Raw genomic sequence first — 23731 nt, forward strand, 5'->3', positions numbered from 1 at the left:
TGTGACAAGAATCTTACACTTAATGAATACCTGCAAGATTGGAATATCATGCATGGAATATTATGTGGATTACATTTTGCAATAAGGAACTACTATCTCTGGCTCTCCCATAAAAGCACATATCTGCATAGGGAAACCAGTGGCATGTATGTTGTTTCTGAAATGGGCCAGAAGTAGTGGTTCCTTACTGCAAAATGCGATCCATATGTGCTGGTTTTTAGGACTAAAAGTTAAAACTGAGCTTTGGTTTAGGGGTATCAATTTCGTCAGTTGATTTAGTACAGTGGTGAGGCGTGAATGATCGGTTATCGAGATTTTCCCATTTTAAGCTATAATAAAGAATCGAGTATTAAGGTGTTCGTTGCGAACACCCTACTTATCTATCCTTTTCCATAGGTTTAAATGACGGATCAATTGATATATTGCAAAGCACGCCACGCCACTGATTTAGTAGTGGAAGGAGATCAACGCGCACAGAGAACAGAAACATCGGTTTTTCATAATTCCTGCTCTTACTAAATTTTATCTCTCCTCAGGCCCTCGAAGAAACGTCCGAATTATGCGCGAGTGAACCGAAACCGAAATCCATCAGCAACCAGTTTCGGGAGTGATAATCAGTGCGTTCGATCCCTACGAGTAGTGAAACAAAAAATGCAAAGGATGTGAAAATCAAAAAAGTGCCACCGTTTCTTTCAATAACCACGGATAAGATGCAGAACACCGCAAGCCCCGCTATCTCCAGACATCCGTCACCGCCTATCTCCGCAAAGTTTCAGAGCACTTTGTGAAGCCGTCCCTTGCACGGCCATGGGAATAAACAGAAAAACAAATACTTCAATTTTCTACACATACCTCTTTTTTTGACCCCATCCCTCTCTCCCCCAACCCCTACCCCCTCGCAACCGATCCGAACAGGTAAGTCCATAAAATGAAACCGGTTTTCTCCACCCCTAAATTCCCCGTTTTCCTGGTCCTGTCCCAATTCCTGCTCCTGGCGTTCCTCGTCGACGGCGCTTCGTTCCGCTTCCCAAAGTCCGGGCTGGAGGATGACGTCACCGCTGACGGGACGAAGAACCTGTTGGACACGAAATCGGTCAAAGAAACCGGTTCGCCGAAGCTGAAATCGCCCGAGGACGACGCGAAGAAGGCGTCCAAGTCCGGGCGGAGGGTCAAGTTCCTGGACCTGGGCAAGAACCAAACCGGTTTGGAGGAGGTGCTGGACCGGCGGAAACCGGAGCCGGAGATCGTGATGCTGGACGAGGCGAAGCTGGAGCAGGTGCCGACCTTGCAGAAGGACGGCGAGAAGGAGAGGTGGCGGATGCGGGAGTCCGTGGCGGAGGCGGTGCAGCGGTTGTACCGGAACAAGTACCGGCTCAGCGTGGCCGAGGATGGGTCCGAGGGTGCGAACCGGAACGCGTCGGAGGACGGGAACCGGTTCCGGTGGGTCCAGGACGCCTACCTGGGCTGGAGCAAGCGGCACCCGTACAAGAACCAGGGGTCCATGCTCATCGAGGTCCTCGGCGAGAAGAACCAGCTGAACAAGACCGTCGCCGACGACCCCAAGGGCTTCCAGAACGACATCATGGATATGCTCGGAAAAAGTGAGTACATTTACTCCATTTTGGGGCTTTTATGGGGCTAGGGTTGCATGTTAGAATGATGATGAAGCACACAATCAAACATAGCTTCATGGATGTCCGTGTTGCACTTTTTGAGCCGGTCCATGAGGCTCAAAGTGGAGCAAAGTGGTACCTGCGGATCGTCAGATGGATCACATTTTAGGACGGCCGCGTTGTTATACATTTAAAAAATCATAAAATTAGTCACAAAATTAACTATGTTGTATTAAAGCAAGTAATAGTTTATTTAGTTGGCAAAATAGGTGTTATGGTGTGAGAGAAACAAGCAGAGCACCCTCAAGTAGTATCGAATGCGACGAACACTATTCATTTCAACTCCTGGATGCAACTATTCGAGCTTCATGGATGTCCGTGTTGCATAAACGTGTATATGAAGGCATTTTGACTGCCAGGGCACTCACAACTACTCCCGCAGCGCGGCACCAAAGGCAGAGTTGCATACAGGAGGAGGATGCGAGTAATTTTGGTGCTTCAATTTTGAAATCGCTATGTGCTCAGCATGAGCTGTAGAGCAACTATCCACGCCTGAGAGATGTCTTCTACAAGTGGAGCGAACCACCGATAAAAGGCACTAGATCCTCACAGTAAAGCCTGCCGCACTATAAAACCAGCCTTTCAGAGAGGATAAGTACGTAATTTTCCACTAGAGAACTACACATTTTGACGATACTTTCTTCACATTTCTCGTTGTTAGAAGTGATTTTTTAAAAAAATTTTATGAGAAAATCAATGAATTACTACGTCTGAAGTATCTACGTTCCGTATCAACCACGATATAAGTTTTTAACAATTCCATATTTTGTAAGATTCCTCTTATTTACCCGCTTCTCTCAGCGCCGCTGGAGAGGCGACTAGCGTCTAAACTCATAACCCCTTCACTTCAGTGCGTATGCAACTTGGACATCCATAAAGCTCGAATAGTTGCATCCAGGGGTTATAATACAATTCGTTCAGTATCTGTCGCATGCGACACAAACAGAAGCTTCAATTGTTTCTTTTACGCCTTCACTACATTCCAGCATTGCCTATTTTGCCGATGATGTAAACCATTTCTGACTTTAATCGCAACATTGTCAATTCTCCGAAGAATGCATTATTTAAATGTATTACAACGTTTCTGGTCCTCAAAATCTCAAATAATTAGGTCTATGACCATTGAGCGTACTATGAGGAGTTTTTATTGATTTTCCTTAATGAGTCATCCTTTTTTTGGATGTTTTTTTGTCTTTTTTCTCCTTCAGATAGACCAATTTTGATGTTTAAGTACAAAATTTTAAAAGAGCAGTATTGATGAATCGCTCGGAATTTGAGACAAAAACGATGACCATTTGTCTTTTGAAAAATGGAATGCGACAGGTAGTCTCCAACATCGCAATCCTAAATACACGTATATGATTTTCTAGGTGCAATGGCGAAACTATAGCACAAAAAATACCAATAAATGTATTCGTGAGAAATCATTTTACAGCACTCTGCTCTTCCCCTCCTGAAATGTGGATTGTGTCTAGTTTTAAACTAATATTAATCGCGAATCCTCACTTGCAAGACGTATACATTTTTTAGCAAATGTGGCAACAGCTCCCCAGAGTGATTTCCAAATTTTGCTCCACAAATCAGAGTCATCGGAGCGATGGCTTTGATACGTAAGAGACAGTGGGAGAGGAAGGACGGAAGGAAGAAAGGAAGGATCGCTCTCAGACGGGGTAGAGAGAGGTCGGGAAGGAAATGAGATAATGGTTGGAAAATGAGAGCACCTATTTCTTGGACTCAAGAGAGAGGAGACGATTCTGCTGATTGAGGAAAAGTTGCTGGTTTTGCAGTTGCAATAATTGTATAAGGCAAGTCCATTTACTTCTTGTTGCAAATATTTGACTGCTTTCTTTCAAGAAATTGTTTTTCTTTTGATTAACAAGAATAAGAAAATGATGATGGTATAGGCAAGTGGAAGTGGATATTTTTTAATTAAGCCTTTTCCTACAATTCATATTCTTATAACATTCCAGAAAATCAAGATTTTCCTCGCAAAACGGGGTAAATTCAATTGTCTAGAAAATTTACGTGCTTTATGCATTTTGTAACCCAAGCGCAATGCGTTAGTTGTTTCCGTTCGCCCACCGATTTCCCAAAAAATTGAATTTTTCAACAACGCACGTTTTTGGCCCCTATCAAAGATATATTTTCGGAAAGTTTGATTTTCCGAAAAGTGGTAGTTGATGGGAAAAAACCGAGGCAGTTTTTGCCTTCAATCAAGAGGGATGCGACTGAAATAAATAGCTGTCCCGACTTATCAGGTGCAAAATAAACCTACCAATTTTAAAAGGGGTGTATCGACGGATTATGCCATATCATCGGGAAAACAGACATGGCGAGGAAAATGATTTAGATATACAATACATATTTTCCAATGAAATTTGGGCTGCTGAATCCGAAGTTTGCCTTAGTTTTTCTTAATCACGAACAAACCGTGAAAATTGAATTTTCCTTAGAGAAGCCTGTTCTGCGGAAAATCACGACTTTCCGGAAAATTGGTGGGCGCAGGAAAAAACTGCGATCAGTTTCGGACATAGCGCTGAAAATTACATCAGACTCATCATCATATCGTCACTTTCCGGTCAAAGTATCACAACCGCCATGCGACGTTTAAAAATTTCCGCCGCCACTTCATTTTATACAGAGAAATCGTTCAGGGAAGCTGTCCGAAAATTTCACTGAATTTTCTTTGTGCTGCTGCCGATGAAATTCAGTGAAATTTTTTAAACCAATAATTTCTCAGTAAAAAAGTAAAATGACGGCGGTAATTTTGAAGCATCGGATGGCGGTTGTATGATAGTTGTATGATAGTTGTGTGATAGTAGTTGTATGCTTGATGTTGTTGTGACCGGAAGGTAATTTATGTAGTTAAACCACATCTTCATCGTTTTTTTCTTTTTTGGGGGGGGGGGGGGTAGATCAGTGTTATTGCGGATAAAACAATCGAGTGACCGTTACTTGTCATTATACATTTGGGCTTATTCTTCTTGACTGTGAGAAAATTTAACTTTTTGGGTCCAAAATAGCGATTCCTCTCTTCCCTAGTGCCGCGTGTGTCTCACATGATGCACTCATAATTCCCACAAGATTGCACTTCCTCTCCACGCACTTCTATACCATTCGCAGCGTTTATTTGGTCACGCTCCAGGCTAGCTCCCCCCCCCCCCCCCTTCACCCTGGCCGCTCTTTTTCTTTTAATCTCCTTGCGGATCCTGTATCGCAAGCATGGTTAGAACATCCTCAACTGTAAAGTCGGAACACGATGATTAGAATCGGAGGATTTTTTGTCGAGCGAAAGAAACAGGGCATGGCTCAGCTCGTTGAGAAAACTCGTACAGTCTGCCGTGTCAAGGAAAAAGCACCACATAAAACGTTGTTCTCTAACGAAAGAACTTAACTTAATTTCAATGCTGCCCAATTTCTTCTGGAAAATTGTATTTTTTTTCTAGGGAAATCTTGGGCATTTCTAACTGAAAATTTCACTGATTTTTCTTCTGATATAGAGCAAAATTCAGAAACATTTGGGACTAAAATTGCATTGGTATATTCTTGTAAAAAATTAAAATGTTTGAGTCAGTTTTGCAACGTTGAAATGGAGTTACGTTCCTTCGCCCAGGAAACGACGAAGTATTCGGGCATTACCAAATCTCTTCCTATTAAATATTTCATAGGAGAGTTATGAAAATTTTCCTCAACATTTTCAGATGCTTAAAATTAAAGTGAAAATAGATACAATTCTCAGGAAAATTTGTCGAATAATACTACAAACTTCTTCAGCAAAACGTCTTAGCAAAGGAAATCTGGCAACGTTCAAAATCTTATACGGTGTTTTTTATTGGTCCGGCTGTAGTGTGCTGTCGTGCTGAGTAAAGACACGTATGAACCTTTTGCTGTTGCCAAATTTGCGTTAGTTTAATACAGATTTCCTTAAAAACTTCTGCATTTTCTCCCCATTTTTGAAGGGAAGTTTGTTCGCAATTTGATCTAAATCGTCTAAAGCTGTCAAGGAAAGATATTCATAATTTTCCTCAAAATTATGTAATGTATCGAGGAAAATTCAGCAACATTCAAAGTTCATAACTCGTTTTCCCTAAGTATGGCAGTTTAAGCAAGTATTGGAGGGAATTTGCACTTTAAGCTAGTTCCTAATCTACACGACGGATATAGTGCTCCCTGAATACAACTTTATCTACTCTTAGGATGTCCATGTTGCCTACATGATAAAATGCGGGCACTAGAACCTGAAAATCTACTTCAGGAAGCAGGCGTGTGTGCGAAGCGTTGCTAATTACGGATATTTTAACGACCCTTGATATTCTTCCTAATGAAATTAACCAATTGTCGTTTGATTTATGTTTCAGTGATACCGCAAACATGTTGGTATAACGGAGGGAGATTCGACTGCGGTCTGAGCATATCCTGCGTGTTGGAGGGAGGCCGGCCGTTGGACTTGTGTAGCGGGGGCATGATTTGGAGTTGTTGTGTCTCCCGGGATAAAGTCCACGCTACTCCCTCCAACAACTTAGCAGCCATCGAAAATGCCAGTAAGTGAAAGTCTTTAATTACACTAATTTTTTTCTTCGTCTTTCAAACTAGAAGTGAACGGCATGTCTATTTTATGAAAAATTTCAGGAAACTCAAATCGGCCTCTTTTAGTATAGTGGTTGTAGCGCTGGCCGTACAACCAAGAGGACCCGGGTTTGATTCCCGGCCAGGTGACCTGAGTTTGTTGGTCCTAGACAATGGTCACATAGAGCTAATGATAAGCGTGGGATTAGCCAATTGGGGTTATTTAAGCTTTAATTATTAAGCTTAAGAGTTAAAGACCAAGCAGCTCCTCGGATCGCTTCCGTCGTCAGAGCTGACGTCACTGGCGCTTTATAATTCCCATTCTCTCTTAAGGTGCGAGAACTAACGAGCATACTTTACATCTTCCACCCACATATAGTTCTGTTTGGAAGAAATACGTCCATTTTTGGGTTGAAATTTGAAATTTTTAGTGTACCTCCCGCATTTGTACACTGAAAAAAAAGTTCAGTCATATGAGCCGAACGTTCGGTGTTCCAAATCATCCGAAATATTCGATTTGTCGAACTGAGCTTTCGGTTCCCGTAACCCACCGTTCGGTTCATATGATCATACTATGTTCGTCAGGTCATTTTACTGTTGAATTTTGGTTACACGAACCGAAAGTTCGGTTTGACGAACCGGAAATTTGGTTTGACAAAGCGAATTGGTTGGGATGATATGGAACACCGAACTTTCGCTCATACGACCGAACATTTTTTTTCAGTGTATGTAAATGTTTTGTGATTCGAGATGCGTGATTTTTATCCTTGCCTAATAGTCCATTCTATCTTTATGACTAAAAAATTTCGGTGGTTTATGACGCGAAGAAATTCAACGGCCCATTACCTAATAGCTCGACAAAGGAAAATCAGGCTTACGAAACAGCCGACTAGCTGAAGAGGCGACGCGTCTCTGGGACCATCGGAAAATTACATAAGCTCACATGTATTGTCCTCGGGCTCCTCTTTCACTCCCATTTCACTTTCTTATTGTTCGTCATTTATTATATTGAACGGATTCTGTCTCGGGGAACTGGAACATTCTCCGAAACATCCGCTCGCCGGGATGTCAACTCATGACTGAACGCTTGTTATCGGCGTCGACTATTACGGCCCAAAATTGGGTGACATAATGAGACGGTGAACGAGATCCCAATTTTCTCACGCAGGGCCCAATTTGGGATCCAGGGCTCCTGAAAACTGCCGTGCTAAGGAAAAACGCCGTATGGACATCCGGATGTTGCCAAATTTCACTTTGTAAAACATTTACTTTTGAGGAAATACATGAATATTTGGATCGCGTTCAGCAGAAAGGAACCAAGCCACATTAGCTATTACCAAATTTAACAAGGCAATTTAATTTTTTACACGACAACGGCCATGCGGATTTGTGTGCAAATTTCAGCGAATTTTCACCACGGTGCAAAGCAAATTCCATAACATTTTCAAAAAATGCCGCACAAACACTCTTGTAAAAAGCAAAATGTCCGGTTTCTTGGCCATAGCTGATGTAGCTTGGTTTCTTTTTGCTTAACGCGGTCCATTGGTCCTTGGAATGTTCCGATACTGTACATTAAATTACAAGTTAAATTCTCTTAGAAATTGGGTGTGGAATATCCACAAGTTTCCTTGAAAATTGGTATATTATCATAAGATGTTTGGCGACGTCTGCGGAGGCTCATACGGCGTTCTTCCTTAGCACGGTAGAATAGACTTATCAGGATGAGAGTTAGATCACCGTATGTTTTTTGACTCTCTGTAAAATGTTACGCAAAACAGGTTGAAAATGCTTAAAATGCCCTTACTCAATCTTTAAGGGGATAAAGGCAGTGTTCATGCTCATGGTCGTACTCTAATGAGCTTATTCCTGAGGAAGGTCCCATACGTTTGTTGTTGTGATTACGATAAATTTAAGGAAACTTTTAACATAGCATTATAAAAAGGGCACTTGTTCCAAACCTGAACTAAAATTCAAGAGCGTAAACCTTACGATAGATCCGTAGAAAGTTTTTCAGAGAGAAAGCTACAGAAAAGGCAAAGGAAACCACAGAATTACGCATCTTTCTACCGTGTTAAATATGTTGAAGTGAAAATTTCTGAAGGTAACTTAATCATCCACAACTTCATTAAAATTACGGCTCCTCGGCTTAACCGCAAAAGTGAAAAGTCCCCGGCACGAAATCAAGTGTTGAGCAAAATCCCTTAAACCCAAACGCAGCGTCAACGTCGGAAACCAACATGTACAATTTTCTAAATATTGGTGCAACATTATGAAATTCCAAGCTGGTTTTCTTGCGTACATCTTCGGTCCGGACAGAGAGGCAGAAAAAAAATCGTAACCAGCTTTCACTGCTCGGTCATAGGATGAAATTGAGGAATTAGAGTTGACCGGTATTGTAACGCCGACAATTAGGTTGAAACAATAGGAATAGCTGAGACAATGTGCGCAACTTTGGAAAGCCATTTTTCCTCACTTCACTGTGTTGCCAGACAGCACGTTTTTCATTAGCCTCGTGTTGCTATCCGGCACGCTTGATAGATAACATGATACTATCGATGATACCATGAATGAGCTGGGAAAAATCTAATTTCTATTGCAACATTCAAAAACTCCAATTATAGGTTTTATTTCTTTAAAAGGAAGCTATATCTCTATATTTTCTATGAAAATTTTTGAATGAGTGAAAAATTACACAGAAATAACTCCAAAAAGCCCAGTTTTACGACAACAAAACATTTCTGAAAATTTGAACCAGGAAAACAAAAATTAATTTCCTTCCATTTATATTTATATTATTTATTTATTCTAGAGCTTCCCTTTCAAATAAAAAGGTTAGGAGGAAAAACAGAGCTCGCCTTTGCTCTGGTTGCTTCTCAATCTCCGGAAAAGCTCCTGTTTCAGTACAGCTGGCCGCATCTCTCTGTAGGTCATGCATGATTTATCTGAGCTCTGAACGGATCTCAAATGGCTCCTTTTTCGGTTGGACCTAAATCAATCTGGTCTCATACTGAAGATTTTTACAAACTATTAGGTGAAGTGTTTCAATTCTCACTCAAATTTTCCGGTAGAGGAACCAAAAATAATTTTTGAGGCCACTTACAAATCAGCTGTTCTCGGATCTTCATTATCGACTAAAATTACCAAGAAAAATGGGTTAAAAACTATAATTTAAGGTGTCAGAAATAAAAAAAATACTCAGGCTACACCAAAAAAAATGGTATGCTGTTTTGGCACCTAGGATGTCAAAAATGTGTCTGGTCATCCTAAGATGCTACCTTGATTGCCCACGCAGTTGAATTTGCATTCGTAGGATGTAAAGTTAACTGCGGGGGCAGTAAAGGCAGCATTTTAGGATCACCAGACACATTTTTGACATCCTAGGTGCTAAAACAGCATACTATTTTTTTCAGTGTAAAATAGTTGTCCCCGCCTAATTCATCCTCATTCATTAATCATAAATCTTGATAAGATAAGCCTATGAGCCTGGAGGAATCTAGCTTGCAATATCGCACACATTCGGTGCCGAAGTAGTATTTATGTTATAAGTTAAAGGCTATTTCTTCTCTGAAAGTTAGGTGCAGCATTGTAATGTTTCTCTCGTTTATTTGGACATCTCTAATTGGAACGTTTCTTCCTGGACATGTAGATCACAATAATCATTCGATCTTTTAAAGACCGATATTCTTCAGATTCTTCCACAGTTGACAGTCAGCCTATCGGGCTAGTCTTACTAGCAAAACCTACAAATAATCTGACTAGAGTACCTGAAAAGGGAGAGTATTGCTATATTAATCCTTTTACTACAGAAAAAGTGTGCCACTCTCTGATTGGTCCGCTATCGTGAAGCCCCAAAGTTTGCCCAATGTAAACAAACCCCGCAGCCCCTCCGCTCCTAGTTTGGCCCAATATAAACAAACACGATGGCGAAAAAGTCCTAAAAAGTTCTAGACGTGATTTTGGACGTGATAGAAATTTTTTTATGATCAACTTCTGAATTGAGTTCGGATCGAGCTTTAATGGATATTTTTGCCGAAAATTGAGCTTTGAGTGGGATTATCATTAATTTCTCAGCCAATAATACGTATTCCTCTGAGTCGGGTTTGTTTACATTGGGCCAACTTTGGAGCTCCATGACAACCTAAAACTGATGAACCAATCAGAAAGCGGCACAGGGATGGCAATACTCTCCCATATGCAGGTACTCTAATCTAACAGCTCCATGTTTTACAGTGAATAGAGAGCACAAGAACTGAACGTACACGTTGTGTTTTAAGAGGGAAAAAAAGACTCGCTAATGTCGTGTGCGAAGTGGCAAGGAGGATGTGCCGATTTAGTCTCGTCGCGATTAACTCATTAATTCGTTGCGCTAGAGGTGTTGAGAGTCGGAAGATAGATAGCGCCCTTGTCGCGGGGTCTTTGGTCTTGGACTCTTGGATCTCGGATGACCAGTCGCAGTCGCGGTGGTCATCGTTCAAGAAATTTCTCCTCTTCTAGGCATATCCACTGCCTTCTCCATGCTGCCAAACTGAATTCCACCATTCATTTCCGCGGCTAGCACACTGAAAAAAAAATCTCGGTGTATTTACTAAGAAAAGGGTAAAATTACCAAGAATTCAGGGTTCTATTTGATCTCAGTTTTTTCTCGGTAAAATTACCAATTCCATAAATGGTAATTTTACCGAGAGATCTCGGTAAAATTATTAACTTTCTCGGTAACTTTACTGGACCCCGGTAAAAACGCCAATATTTTTTATCGACTATGGTAGAATTACCGAGATAAAATGGCAAAGTTGCCGGGAATTGATTACCAATAAAAGTGGCATTCTGACCTGAGAAAAACAGTAAAAATACCGGTTTTTAGGTAAGCTTACCAGTCTGTCTTGGAAAATTACCAATAATTGGAAAAAAAATTAAGATGGTAAAGGTACCAACGGACTTTGGTAAAAACGCCGAGAATTTTTTTTCAGTGCAGTCTGTATTAAGGTGACACCGAAAAAAAGGTGCTGATCCAACAAACTGAATGTAAAAAAATGTGCGACAACTCACAAAACGCTGAATTAAACGCTACAGCAGTTACTTTAGCATTGTCAAGATGTAAAACTGACTGCTTGGGCGGTTGATTCAGCGTTTAGTGAGTGCTCGCAGACTTTCTTACATCCAGAATGTTAAAACAGCATCTTTTTTTGCTCGGTGTATATCTACAGCAAAAGTAAGCAAACATCGAGATATCTAACAAATTTTGTTTAAATCGCCGTCTCCCTCACATATGAACATAACTACATTTCAATGTTGCCAAATTTCCCCGCAGAACCATAGGCAGGCAGGTTAATTCAGGCAACCAAAATTTTTTGTGAGATATGCAGGTTTTTGTCTGACACATAATAACACGCGTGAAAAAAGCAACGGATGGAAAAAAAAAATAGCAACCCTGCGATGAACAAAGAAGTGTTTTCCAAACTTTCCGTGGAAAAATTGTCCGAAATTAGTAAGAATCAGGGGGAAAAGGCACCAATTTCGCATCCAGGATGTTCAAAAAATGTGTGACATTTCTGATAAGTAGACGTCATTCGCTAGTAAGGCGCTGGTAAAGTAACTATTCGGACGCACATGTCAGTTTTTTGGATAACCGACCGAATTGAAGGCAAACCTGGGTGCAGATGAGATTAGAGAGTTTCTTCCTCTATTTTCATCACTTTTTCCCTCAAATAAAATCGATGAGTTGTCCATCACAGTGCTTTGAGAAGATAATTTCGCCCGAAATGTTTCATTGATAGTCCTCTCTGCTCAGTAACTTACTGTTCAATACCCCTATCTTGTTGCTGATCATTCTATATCGTAAATTTTATACATCTGAATGTAGAGAGAAAAGTAATCAGGGTCATCAGATAGATGAATCGGTAGTATTGGCACATTTGTTATCATCCTGGATGTGACACTTTTATTTCACTGAAGAAAAAAAGAGTTACGGGCTATGTAGACATACCGTCCATTCAATGCTCAGAGACTGGAAGTTCGGGGTGCTGGAGCTGTAATTTAGGTTGCTCCGGGTGCTACGCCCGGAATTTTCGATCTCTGAGCCCGGAACGCGGACGGCATGTCTATATAGCCCGTAAGAACGGATCCCACAACCAGAGTTTTTTTCAGTGTTTGAGAAAGAGAAGCTAACGAAAATAAGAGCTTTGCTTCAATGAACAGACAGAAGTTTGACAACTCTGCCGATACTCCAACCGTCAATGTAGTCACTTGGTTACCTCCGTTTGCAGAGCTGCGATCGACGCATCGAAGCGTCGCACGTCGCGTCGCGGCGCAGGCGCAGTCATGGCAAGTAGATTTGATAGGCTATTTGCGGCTTCTCTGACGTTAAGGCGTAACTGCATTTCCACATAAGCCCCGGAAAGCGTGGAGCTATATGCAAAACAGGGCTCAAGTTAAAATCCAGATACACTCTTGCGTCAGAGGAACGACGTATTATGGTGAAGCATGCCACCATATCCGACGGACTATTTTAGAGACTCGTGTGTCGTCACATCCTGATTAAAAGATCGCTGTCGGAAAAGGAAGATCGATGAGGATCGACCCTCCTAAAATTAAGTTCTACACTCGTTTTTAGGGTGAACTTTAGGCAGATTGAGGCTCTAAGTAAATATCAAAGGAATGGTGAAAACTGTCACTTTGGCAGGATGAAATTTTCTTTAGGAACGGGAATACGTTTTTGAACTTTTTGTTAACTACTTGGACTTTTGGAAGTAGTCTCTTAGCGACAGGTGGAAACTTTTAATTTCAGGGATTCGACATTTCCTTATGGACAATCATATGGGAATGACAGTCATCTTTCCTAATAGGTGGATGGTGTTGGGACTGCAACATTCAACTGATGACCTACCGACAGGCCCGCCACATCCCATCTCGGGCCCTGGTACCAATATTCTGGCCCGGGCCCCTAGCACAGGGGGGGGGGGGGCCTCCCCCGGGAAATTTTTGAAATTTTAAATCTATTTGGACGCATTATGAAGCTCTTATGATGGAGACTTTCCATCAATTTCTGCAGAATAATTACGCCTTTTTGTTTACTTTCAGCACCAAAAACTTTCGAATTGTTGCATTCAAAACATCTATAAATTTTTTTTTGAGGGGGCAGATGATAATTTTCAATTCTATGGGGAGCCGGGCCCCCTGGCTGGACTCCCCTTTCGTACGTCTATGGCAAGGGAGTTAAGCCATTGAAGTCGAGGATGCCCAGAAAGGAGCCTCTCAGCATCCGACAACGGAAGAAAATGAAACACAGTTACTAAAAATATCATTCTACATATTTTCAAAATCTTGGAAATCTCTAAAAAAGTAAGAAAAATTTTATAGTGCCCTAGCGTGTTTTTGAAACTTTATTCACCTTTTGCGGAATTTTTAGGGTAATTTTTTCACTTTTCCCTACGAGACAAGGGTTACACATGAATTCGTAGTGGTTTGTCACCTGCATCACGGACCCCTCCAGGGCCCGGGCCCCGGTACCAAGGACCCAGTATCCCCCCCCCTTGTGGCGGGCCTGCCTACCGACTAGGGTGAATGCTCAACAACACGTTGCGCATTCCTTTTTGCGAACGAACCGAAGTTTAGGCAACTCGTTTGGCTCATTACGTCACCTGAAGCTCACCATCCACCTATTAGGTAAGATGACTGATACTCCCATATAATTGTCCATAAAGAAATGTTGAATCCCTGATAGTAAAAGTTTCCTTTTGGTTTCTTTTTGGCATTGAAAAAAATAATATGCTGTTTCAGCATCTAGGATGTCAGAAATGTGTCTGGTGATCCCAAGATGATGCCTTTACTGCCCCCACATTGTATCCTGTGAATGCAAATTCAATTGCGCGGGCAATCAAGGCAGCATCTTAGGATCACCAGATACATTTTTGACATCCTAAGTGCTGAAACAGCATACCATTTTTCAGTGTTTTTGCCGAATTGAAGTGTTTTGCGGTCCAATTGAGGGCCTCTCTTTGTCTTTGTCAAAAACCCACACGACATCACGAAGACTCGTACTGACCGGAGTATGTGTTGGTATGATTTGAGCAGCGCTCCAAGTTCTGATGGACCACATCAGCCAGCAGCACACGAGCCAGCAGCACCCAACGCACCATTTCGACACGCACGTCCACCAGGTCTCGAGTTTCCCGTCCTCGGAAGTCGGGTCCCAGCGGCCCTTCTACCATTACCAGCAGTCGTCGTGGCCCATCTCCAGGCCGCCCCGGCCCCCGCCCCCCGCCCCACCCACCCCCTCGCCCTTCCCGGAGCGGCCCTCGTACACCATCTCCACGGTCCTCCCGGAGATCGTCATGCGCCCCCAGGTGGAGAGCTCGGCGTCGTCGCTCAACGTTAACCACAGGCCGATAACCGGTAACCAAGCGTCAGAATCGGTTCGCACTTTTTGGACGAGGGAGCACGGCTCGTTGGCGGTTGTCACGGTTTTTAGGTGTTTGAACCCCTCGCATGTTCGTCTTGGAGCTAATTTTATTTGAAAGATTGGGAGCCTTGCACAAAGAAAAAGATTGGGATCCTTGCATAAAGAAGAATATTGGGATTCTTGCACAAAATAGAAGATAGGGATCCTTGCACAAAGAAGGAAGGGGGCATGAGATAAGTTCAGAGAGCCCTCACACTATTATAAATTTTGGAGTGAAATTCGATGTCGGAGTTCATATGGACCGCGATTAGGAAGAAGAAACCAGGCCATATCAGCCATTACCAAATTTTCGTGGGCAATTTAATTTTTTACAAGTGAAATGTTTGTGCCGATTCCTTTGAAAATTTGAAGGAATCTGCTTTGCTTTACATGTATAAGTCACTTCAATTTGCGCAAAAATACGAACAATCTTATAAAAAATTTAATCGCCTAATTGAATTGTGCAATGGCTGATGTGGCCTGGTTCCTTACTGCTCAACGCGGTCCATATAGCACCCAAAAACCCCAAGTGATATGAATGCGGAGCCAACGACGATTCTGAAAGTTGGCAACACTGTGTTTCCTCCATTTAAATGTATGCAAAACAGTCATTCTAGTGATTCAGCTTGCCCACCTAATACCGATATTCTTAATTGATTTAAATGGAGGAAAAATAATGTTGCTATATTGCAAAATCGCCTTTGTGCGGAGCGGAATATACTCTCCTCACGGAGTGATCCACACTTTTCCGGAGCGGAGTCCACTTACTATTTCCCCGGAAAGTCATGCGCTTTTATGGTGCTTATCTCACTTTGCATTCATATAACTCGGGTTTCTCTGAGCTGCGCAGTTTTGATGGAACATAAAAAAAAAAAAAAAAAAAAAAAAAAAAAAAATGGGATACGTTTGCTGATCATGGGAGGAGGTTTTCTTTACTTACAGGGAATTTTGAGAGAGTTTGAAAAAATATGGAATAAGATGCGGAAGAGACACTGATTTCAGGTCAGAAATGAATGCTCGATGCCGTTTCTTATCGACGCTGGTCAAAAAAGGTTCTCTTGCTATGGATTATATGCATTTGCATTCTGTTACTCCATGACGAACATTGAGGAATTCAACACCATAAAATCTGTACTCTTTAAATTTCTTCCGGTTTCTTCCGCACTTTTCAGCGTTATTTTTTGTGCACGATGCACCTTCTATTCGCACTCCAATTCATATTATTTGCACAGCTCTGGTTTCTCTTCTGGTGGCTTCTTGCATTTGGTTAGAAGATAAGTTTCTTTATACGCTCCAAATAGTTTTTATTCAAAAGATGGATGTCTTTCTTTACAGCTCATACAGAGGATGGTTTAGTCATTTTGCTGAAAGTTATCGCTCGATCAGGATTCAATTAAACTATCGATACTATTGAAGTGTTAAATCATCATCACATATAGTCAAATGATAATTTACCTGACTACTCTTCCGTCGTTTTGATTTTTGTTTGAAAGAAGAGATCATACTTTTATTTTTGCAATTTTTATAGTGAAGGATAGTGAAGTATACAGAGCAATTGAAGCATAACATCAAAAATATTCTGTGTGAGTTTTTAGGGTGTATTATCCGCGGATATTAGGAGACTCATCGTCCCTGAATGCCGGCACGCAAAGCTTATCGGAACGTAAAAAGCTCTCGTCATCTCGAAAGGCCCTCCGAGCGGGTGCATTTCAATTCTCACCGAGCGAGTATTGGATGCGGTCGGAATCGAAGCCGCGGCAACTTTATCAATTAAAACTTGCCGGGAACTAGTTGGAAACTAGCAACAAACCTAACCTACTTCGATCCGCAGTTATTTTGACCTATATTGTTCCGATTGTAAACGGTGCATTCCTCCCATTTAGATGACGAGCCCCCTCTCCCCCCCCCCCCATTTTCCATTCATGAACCACAAACAGAGGGGGCGAGTGAGGGAAAGTTAAGAGGAATACAATCGTTTATTCAATTTTGAGTAACCTTGTTATGAAATTGGACGTCGCCTTGAGCTGCAATCAGGCAACCCACAATCAGGATCCCTCTCATATTTTATTTTTTGCACTGGAAACTAAGCGATGCTCTGTGTTAAAGTTGTGATAGTATATTGTTTATGATCTATGGAAAATTTACGGGAATTTTCTCAAAGTGACATGCTGTTTGGTTCTCTGTCAAATAAATAAAACCTGAGAAGGCATCATGTAACGTAAAATGCAGTTTGGCTGATTTTGGTCAACCGTCTAACTATATTTCATTTTGAGACATGTTGATATTTTCAGTCGTGATATTTTTACACCCTCTGTAATAAATTATGGAGCCCTCTAAGTTTGGATATTTGCAAAAATGAAATTTAGAGCATTCGGTGTTTGCTGATTGCAAAAAAGGAAGCGGAATAGACACAAGAAAAGTGTGGAAGTAATGTTTTTCGCTATTTCGCCTTCAATTTTCGAGCTAGGCCAGAAACACTTCGCACGCAGCAATATCTACTCGTATTCACAATCCGCTCGAAAATTCGTGTCTGGTAGGGTCTAAGAAACTTGCATCGCAAGTGAACGAAGTCAAACTCCACCTGATGATTTCAATGCTAACCCTGATTATTCTCCTTAATTTTTTTGCGATTTTTGATGAACATCGAGAAATACAAGAATATTATTTCATCCCTATCCCATCCTTCTTCAGGAAAGCAGTGCTTTCCTAGCACCTTGCGTGCACTGCGCATGAAATGTCACTGTTTGGTAGAACAAAATTGTAGAGAGAGTAGATTGGTTGGTTGACAGATACGGTCATTTTAGAACTGAGAGGAACAATGTGCGAACAATGTGTGTGTTCATATTTTAACTGTTACCAAGGATGTCACCAATGGTAGCGAATTCTGGCCATGGCACAGCCCTCCTCAGCCGGAAGGAGGTAACGATAAAGCCATCGGATGCAAGTAGTGCATATCGTAATCGGAATTTAATGCGGCTGAGAAAATTCATGCAGCATTTAATGATTCTACATAAACAGTAATTTTATCAATCCCTAGTATTAATATGTTTTTAACGGGAGAGAGGGTCTGAGGTCTCCTTAGGGCTCGGCCCCGTGTCCGGTGCAAGTGGTCTGTAAATGCTGTGCTATGCAATGACAGAAAGGAGGAAAGAGAGTTCAGATGGTCAGGATAACTTATCATTGCCCTCGATTGTCAGGGTCACTTTCCACCTGAACCCTGCGAGTTGAATTAAGCGCCAAACTGCGAGACTGCGACCAACACCAGTGGCGTGGCGTGCTTTGCGATATATCGATTGTCATGCCATTTAAACCTATGGAAAGGATCGATAATAATCAGGGTGTTCGCAGCGAACACCGTAACAATCGATTCTTTACCATAGGTTTAAATGGCATAACAATCGATATATCACAAAGCACGCCACGCCACTGACCAACACCGATGCCAAACTGGTAGTTCTTCTGATGTAAGCAAATAAACAAATATAAACATTCACGAGTGACATTTTTATCATGCAAAGTTACTCTATATGGATTTTCTTCCGAATTTGATAGAGGACGATATTCAAAATCTTTCAAACTAAAATCTAACGCTATCAGAATCCGCTATGCGAATCTAAAACGCTCAAGAAATGTTATCGAGTTTTATTTGAAAATTTCTCAATACGTGTACTTAATATCAATATAGGTTTTTTTGGCCATGCAAATTTCCTCGTACTGCATTTTTTAATCCTACAAGAAAAAATTGAGACAAAAAACAAGTTTGAATAAAGTGTGTCTATGCTCTTCGTCGGCGTGTAATTATTAAGCGGCGGATGTTCAAAATCTAGTTTGCAAAAAAATAAACAAACACGAAGATGAGAGAAAGATCGACGGAGCTAAACAAGCGGAGGTTGGCGAAAAGAAGCAGAGCATGTGAAAAGAGGTGAGACCAGGAACAATGGTGATACGCACCGTTAATCCCGCTCATTTGCACGTGGAAATTAAGCATCGGCAATTTGACCGGGGGAAACAGGAACCCGTCCAACACTCCAACTCCTCGTCCGTTAAGACACCTGTTCGGTGCCAAACTTCGCGGCGCTTTTTAGAAAGTTCAGATCCGAGTATTCTCGGAAATTCGGGCTTCTATTTAAATGAGTCATTTGCGGATTTCACTCAACGTCGTTTCTGAAGATGACTAACATTTATACACTAAAAAAGTATGCATTAATCGCAATAAATGGGACCGGAAGTGACACAGAACGTGGCATCATCAATCATGCAGAATCTGGACTCTTGAGAATGAAAAACTTACGGAAATATATGCTAGATGTGAGGGATACTTTCATTGAAAAATGAATCTGTCCCATTCCCTGTATAATATATCGGTATATCAATGTAATAATCGATCGGGTAAAATATCGATGGCCAAAGTGCGGAACCATGTGTCGCAATTGCATAGTTTCAAAATTTCCGCTCCTTCTGTATTTTTTCTAGGAGGAACAATCTAAATTTCTAGCTTGAAATTCATACAGAATGTTCTGTTGACAGAGAGGAAAAATCAAGAAAGTCTTTTTAAGAAATAATGTTGAGGGGTTTTTCAAAGGGAAAATAGAGTATGACAGAAAGGCTGCAACGTCGCAAAGGAGATACGTGGTTTAGTGCTTTCACTATCGATATTTTATATTCGAATAGTAGTTGACGAAATTCTAATTCCGGAACATTCTAATGTGGGTCCCTGATAGTGGGTTGCCGTTAGTTAGTCTATTGCTTACTTCATTCGTTCATTGCACCCACCTACTTCCACCATTGGGGTTACTCCATTTTCCATTTGTCTCTTTTGCCTATTGGTGTGTCTACAATTCCAAAAATCAGCCCATAAAGGTCTCTGGATTTGGAGATCGGGGAAGGGTTATAGGTGACTTAATCTCGTCCATTTCTGTTATTACGACTGTAAGTGCCCTGTGAGCCGATAATTGATACTGATGGACAAAACTATAGACAAAGAAGACAAAATGGATATGGAGGGATCTTCTTGGTGGAAGCGGGTGTTTGCAGTTGACAATGGAGGTAGGTAATCGACTAGCTAACGGAAATCCACGAGACGCCCTATAGTTAGTCCATCATTTTCTCTCTTAGTCTATAGAAACCACCCGCATTTTAACCGATAGAATCTCTCCATTTTCCCTCTGCCCCCTTTATCTATCACTATGTCTATCAATTTCAATAATCAACCCGCTGCTGAATTTTTTTCTCTCCTTGATGAACTTTCCGCTACACTTGACGGCGCTACATTTGACGGCGGGAAATTCGCGGCGAACCTGCCGAGACGCGCGTGTCGCGATTCGCGAGTGGCGTGCGTGAGGCGTCGCGATCTGATACACGCGCTCAACACGAGTCATTAACATGGGCGTTTAGCGCGCGAGCTGCTCGGACGAGACGCAGACAACGTTTCGCGAAAAGAATTGCGTGCAGAAACTTTATTACCCTTCTCCAATTGACTCGTTTACACTTCTGTCCCACAGTTCACTCAGCACGGTGACAGAGTCATGCTGAAAAAAAAAAAAAACTCCGGCCGCAGGAGCCGTACTTACGGGATTTATAGACATACAGTCCACGTTCCGGGCTCAGAGGCCGAAAGTTCCGGGCGTAGCATCCGGAGCAGTCGAGGCTACGGCCCCAGCACCCGGTACTTTCGGCCACTGAGCTCGGAACGGACAGTATGTCTATATGGTCCATAACTTTTTTTAGTGCATGGCGAATTTTCATTGGCCTACAAAGAAATAATTGAGGTTCATAATTAGTGAAATACAATCCGAATTTTACTCTGAGATATCCAACAGGATATTGAAAATTATGTATTTAATAGTAAAATGACATAACATTCAGAAAATGCAGGTACCTCAAGTCTTAAAGAGGCTACGTTTTCTTTTTATTCTCTCCTTCCACTTTCTTCAAAATGACAAACACACTGTACATACACATCTTGATGGCTTCATGGTCTTCACGTCTTGATGATTTCCTATGATGCACCCATATTTTTTGGTCTCTTGATTCATTTTATAATTTTGTGTGTATAAACACACTTTTATGGTCAATAATGGTTTTAATGGTTCACGCTAGAATAACGATATGACGACACAATAAGTTTACGTCTGGAAATTTGAATGAATCAAAATTCACATCCAATAATTCTCTAGCGATATTTTTCCTCGTGCTATAGTGAGAACACGAATAATTTGACTTTGAAAAATACTTGAAGACAAAGAAATTGATCTGATTTAACAAATAAAATGCATGATAAAAATAACACAGAATACAAGCACAATTTCAAAAATATTTTCTATGTGTTTATGGTCCCCTGCTCTTGAAAAGTATACTTAAAAATTGGAAATTGTCGATAAAGTGTCTTAATTAATGCATGTCAATGGGTCAGTTGCGCTGGCCACAGAATCGTGTTTTAATGCTTGTAGATCAGTTAAAAATAATAAGATCTGCCCAAACAGCAACTTTCTACGTTGAAAATTAACCGAGATATCGCATCTTGAAAACCTCGATTTATGACGTCATCCACCGCGGTAGTACATACCATGTTATGCACTACCACGGTGGATGACGTCAAAACCCCGACTTTTCAAAGGACAATATCTCGGTAAATATTCAACGTAGACAGTTGCTGTTTAGATAGATCTTATTTTTAGCTTATCTACAAGAATCAAGTATCAAAACTTGATTCTGTTTCCAACGCAACTGACTCATTGTGAACTATTATTATTTTAGTATTCAGGTTGTTATCTAATTTTTAGTTCATTGCCTGACATGTTTTTCTGTTTGATTTAACTGAAATACAGACTTTGATGGTTGCAGGCTGTGGAGAACTTTACACGCGGAGCCATCGAATTGTGGGCGGTCACAGTTCCTCTTTCGGATCTCATCCTTGGCAAGTAAGAGACATTTATTTTTCTCCAAATCAACTCTCGGAGCACAAAAATGCCAATTTTTATCAATTTTCACCCATTACTGTTGTCACACTCAAGGAAAAACGGTTTTTTGGCTATTGCTTTCAGGGGCTGTAACTCTGGAGGTGCGGATTTTTTGGGAAAACTTTATAAAACAAAAAAAGCCATATTTTTATCCTAAAAATCGACAGCGAAAATCTTTGCGTTTAACTTTGCTGTATATGGACCGCGTTAAGCAGAAAATTAGCTAATTCCAAATTTGATTGTACAATTTAATTATTTACATAAAAACTGCGGATTTTTGTACGCATTTCAGTGAATTTTTTTGCATCGTACAAAGCAAATTCCTTAAAATTTTCAAAGGAATCCGCACGATCGTCTTCTCGTAGAAAAATGAAATTACCCAGTTAAATTTGGCAATGGAGATGTTGCGTGTGTGAGGAATTAGCGATTTGACTGTTGATTTTTATATAAAAGTTCGCGAGAAACACGATGGTGCTACTGGTTTTCTCTGAAATCAACTCCCAAGCTCAAAAAAAGCTCTCAAGTTGAGGCCAAAATGGAGGGGATATCCCACCTTACCCTGAGAGTCCACCTCTACATCAAAACGAACTCTCCATGCAAAGATAGGGAGCAAATACATTGACAGGGCTGCCACTTTCTTTTGGGACTCCAAAACTGAAAACACGGCAACCGCAACCCTGCTAATGTATTTGCTCCCTATCTTTGCATGGAGAGTGTGTCTTGATGTAGAGGTGGACTCTCAGGATAATGTGAGATATCCCCTCCATTTTGGCCTCAACTTGAGAGCTTTTTTTGAGCTTGGGAGTTGATTTCAGAAAAAACTAGTAGCACCATCGTGTTTCTCGCGAACTTTTACATATGAATCAACAGTTAAATCGCAAATTCCTCACACATGCAACATCTCCATTGCCGATGTGGCTTGGTCCCTTTCAGCATAATGCGGTCCATTTTGTTTAAAGAAAACTCGGAGCCGAAAACGCATGAGCGCGAAAATACCCCGCGGTGGTGGCTCGAAAAAAGCCCCGGCCGGCGGGGCGGGAGGGCGGGCAAGGGGAAAAAGGACGGAACCGGTCGGATTAAATCACAAGATAAAGCGAAAGAAAGTGAGAGTGTCGTAACGAAGAGTGTTAGAAAGTGTATTACGTAAGTTAGGACGATCGGATCGATAGAGTGATGGTCCCATGCCCGGGCCGTGGTCGCCGCTCAGGATGACCTTAACCGTTATTTTACCATACTCGGCCGTCTTCCATGTCGCTGCCGCGCTCGCGTTACCTTGACCATCCTCGGACCCGAGTCGGGCATCCAGTTGCTCCACCGTAATCGTCTTGTTGACTCCTGGTTACTCACCATCGAGTCATAGTCTGCCGGCTGATTGTTGAAATTGATAGGCAAAGCGATAGACAAAGTGGGATCAAGTATGGGGGGTAGGGGGGGACAAGTATGGAGTGATCCTTTTGGTTTATTTGGGTGGTTCTTGTAGACTAAGGGAGAAAATGATGGACTTACTGAAGGGACTCTCGTGGGTTGCCGTTAGTTAGTCTATTACCGCATACTTTGTCCATTGCAACCACCCGCTGCCACCAATAGGATCCCTCCATATCCCTTTTGTCATCTTTATCCATATTTTTGTCTATCAATTCCAACAATCAGCCCGCAGGCTTAGCATTTTCATTTGTTTGGACAGACAGTTTTTGGCTTGATGATACACGCGTTTGTGTTTTAAAACAGTGGGCCCGTTGCTCAAAATTAAGACATACAACCAACTGAGTACGATTTAAGCGTTAAAATGCACGAAAAGCGCGTTAAGCACAACAGAAATGTATTTTACTTAACGTACTAACTTAAGAGTCTCTCGTGAGTTGCCGTAAGTTAGTCTATTACCTACCTCATTTGTCTATTGTATCCACCCGCTTCCACCAAAAAGATCCCTCTATATCCCTGCGTCCTCGTTGTCAATAGCTTTGTCTATCAATATCAACAATCAACGGGCAACAGTCTGGTTGTTAAAATTGATAGACAAAGCGATAGACAAAGAGGACATAATAAGTGTGGAGCGATCCAATCGGCTGAAATGGGTGGTTCTGGTAGATAAAAGG

The 23731-nt window shown here is 41.5% G+C and overlaps 1 protein-coding gene across 1 annotated transcript in view; it reads left to right on the plus strand.

The window, feature by feature from the left end:
* The first annotated feature begins 549 nt into the window (after positions 1–549).
* Positions 550–23731, plus strand: part of LOC109034945 (uncharacterized) — a 56657-nt gene continuing 33475 nt past the window's right edge. The window contains exons 1-3 of the mRNA XM_019048377.2: positions 550–1601; positions 6032–6214; positions 21520–21596. Coding sequence (XP_018903922.2) covers positions 929–1601; positions 6032–6214; positions 21520–21596 — 933 coding nt within the window. The 5' untranslated portion in view covers positions 550–928. The remainder of the gene's footprint in view (positions 1602–6031; positions 6215–21519; positions 21597–23731) is intronic.

The sequence above is a fragment of the Bemisia tabaci genome, chromosome 8 (assembly GCF_918797505.1).
Source record: "Bemisia tabaci chromosome 8, PGI_BMITA_v3".
Lineage (NCBI taxonomy): Eukaryota > Metazoa > Arthropoda > Insecta > Hemiptera > Aleyrodidae > Bemisia > Bemisia tabaci.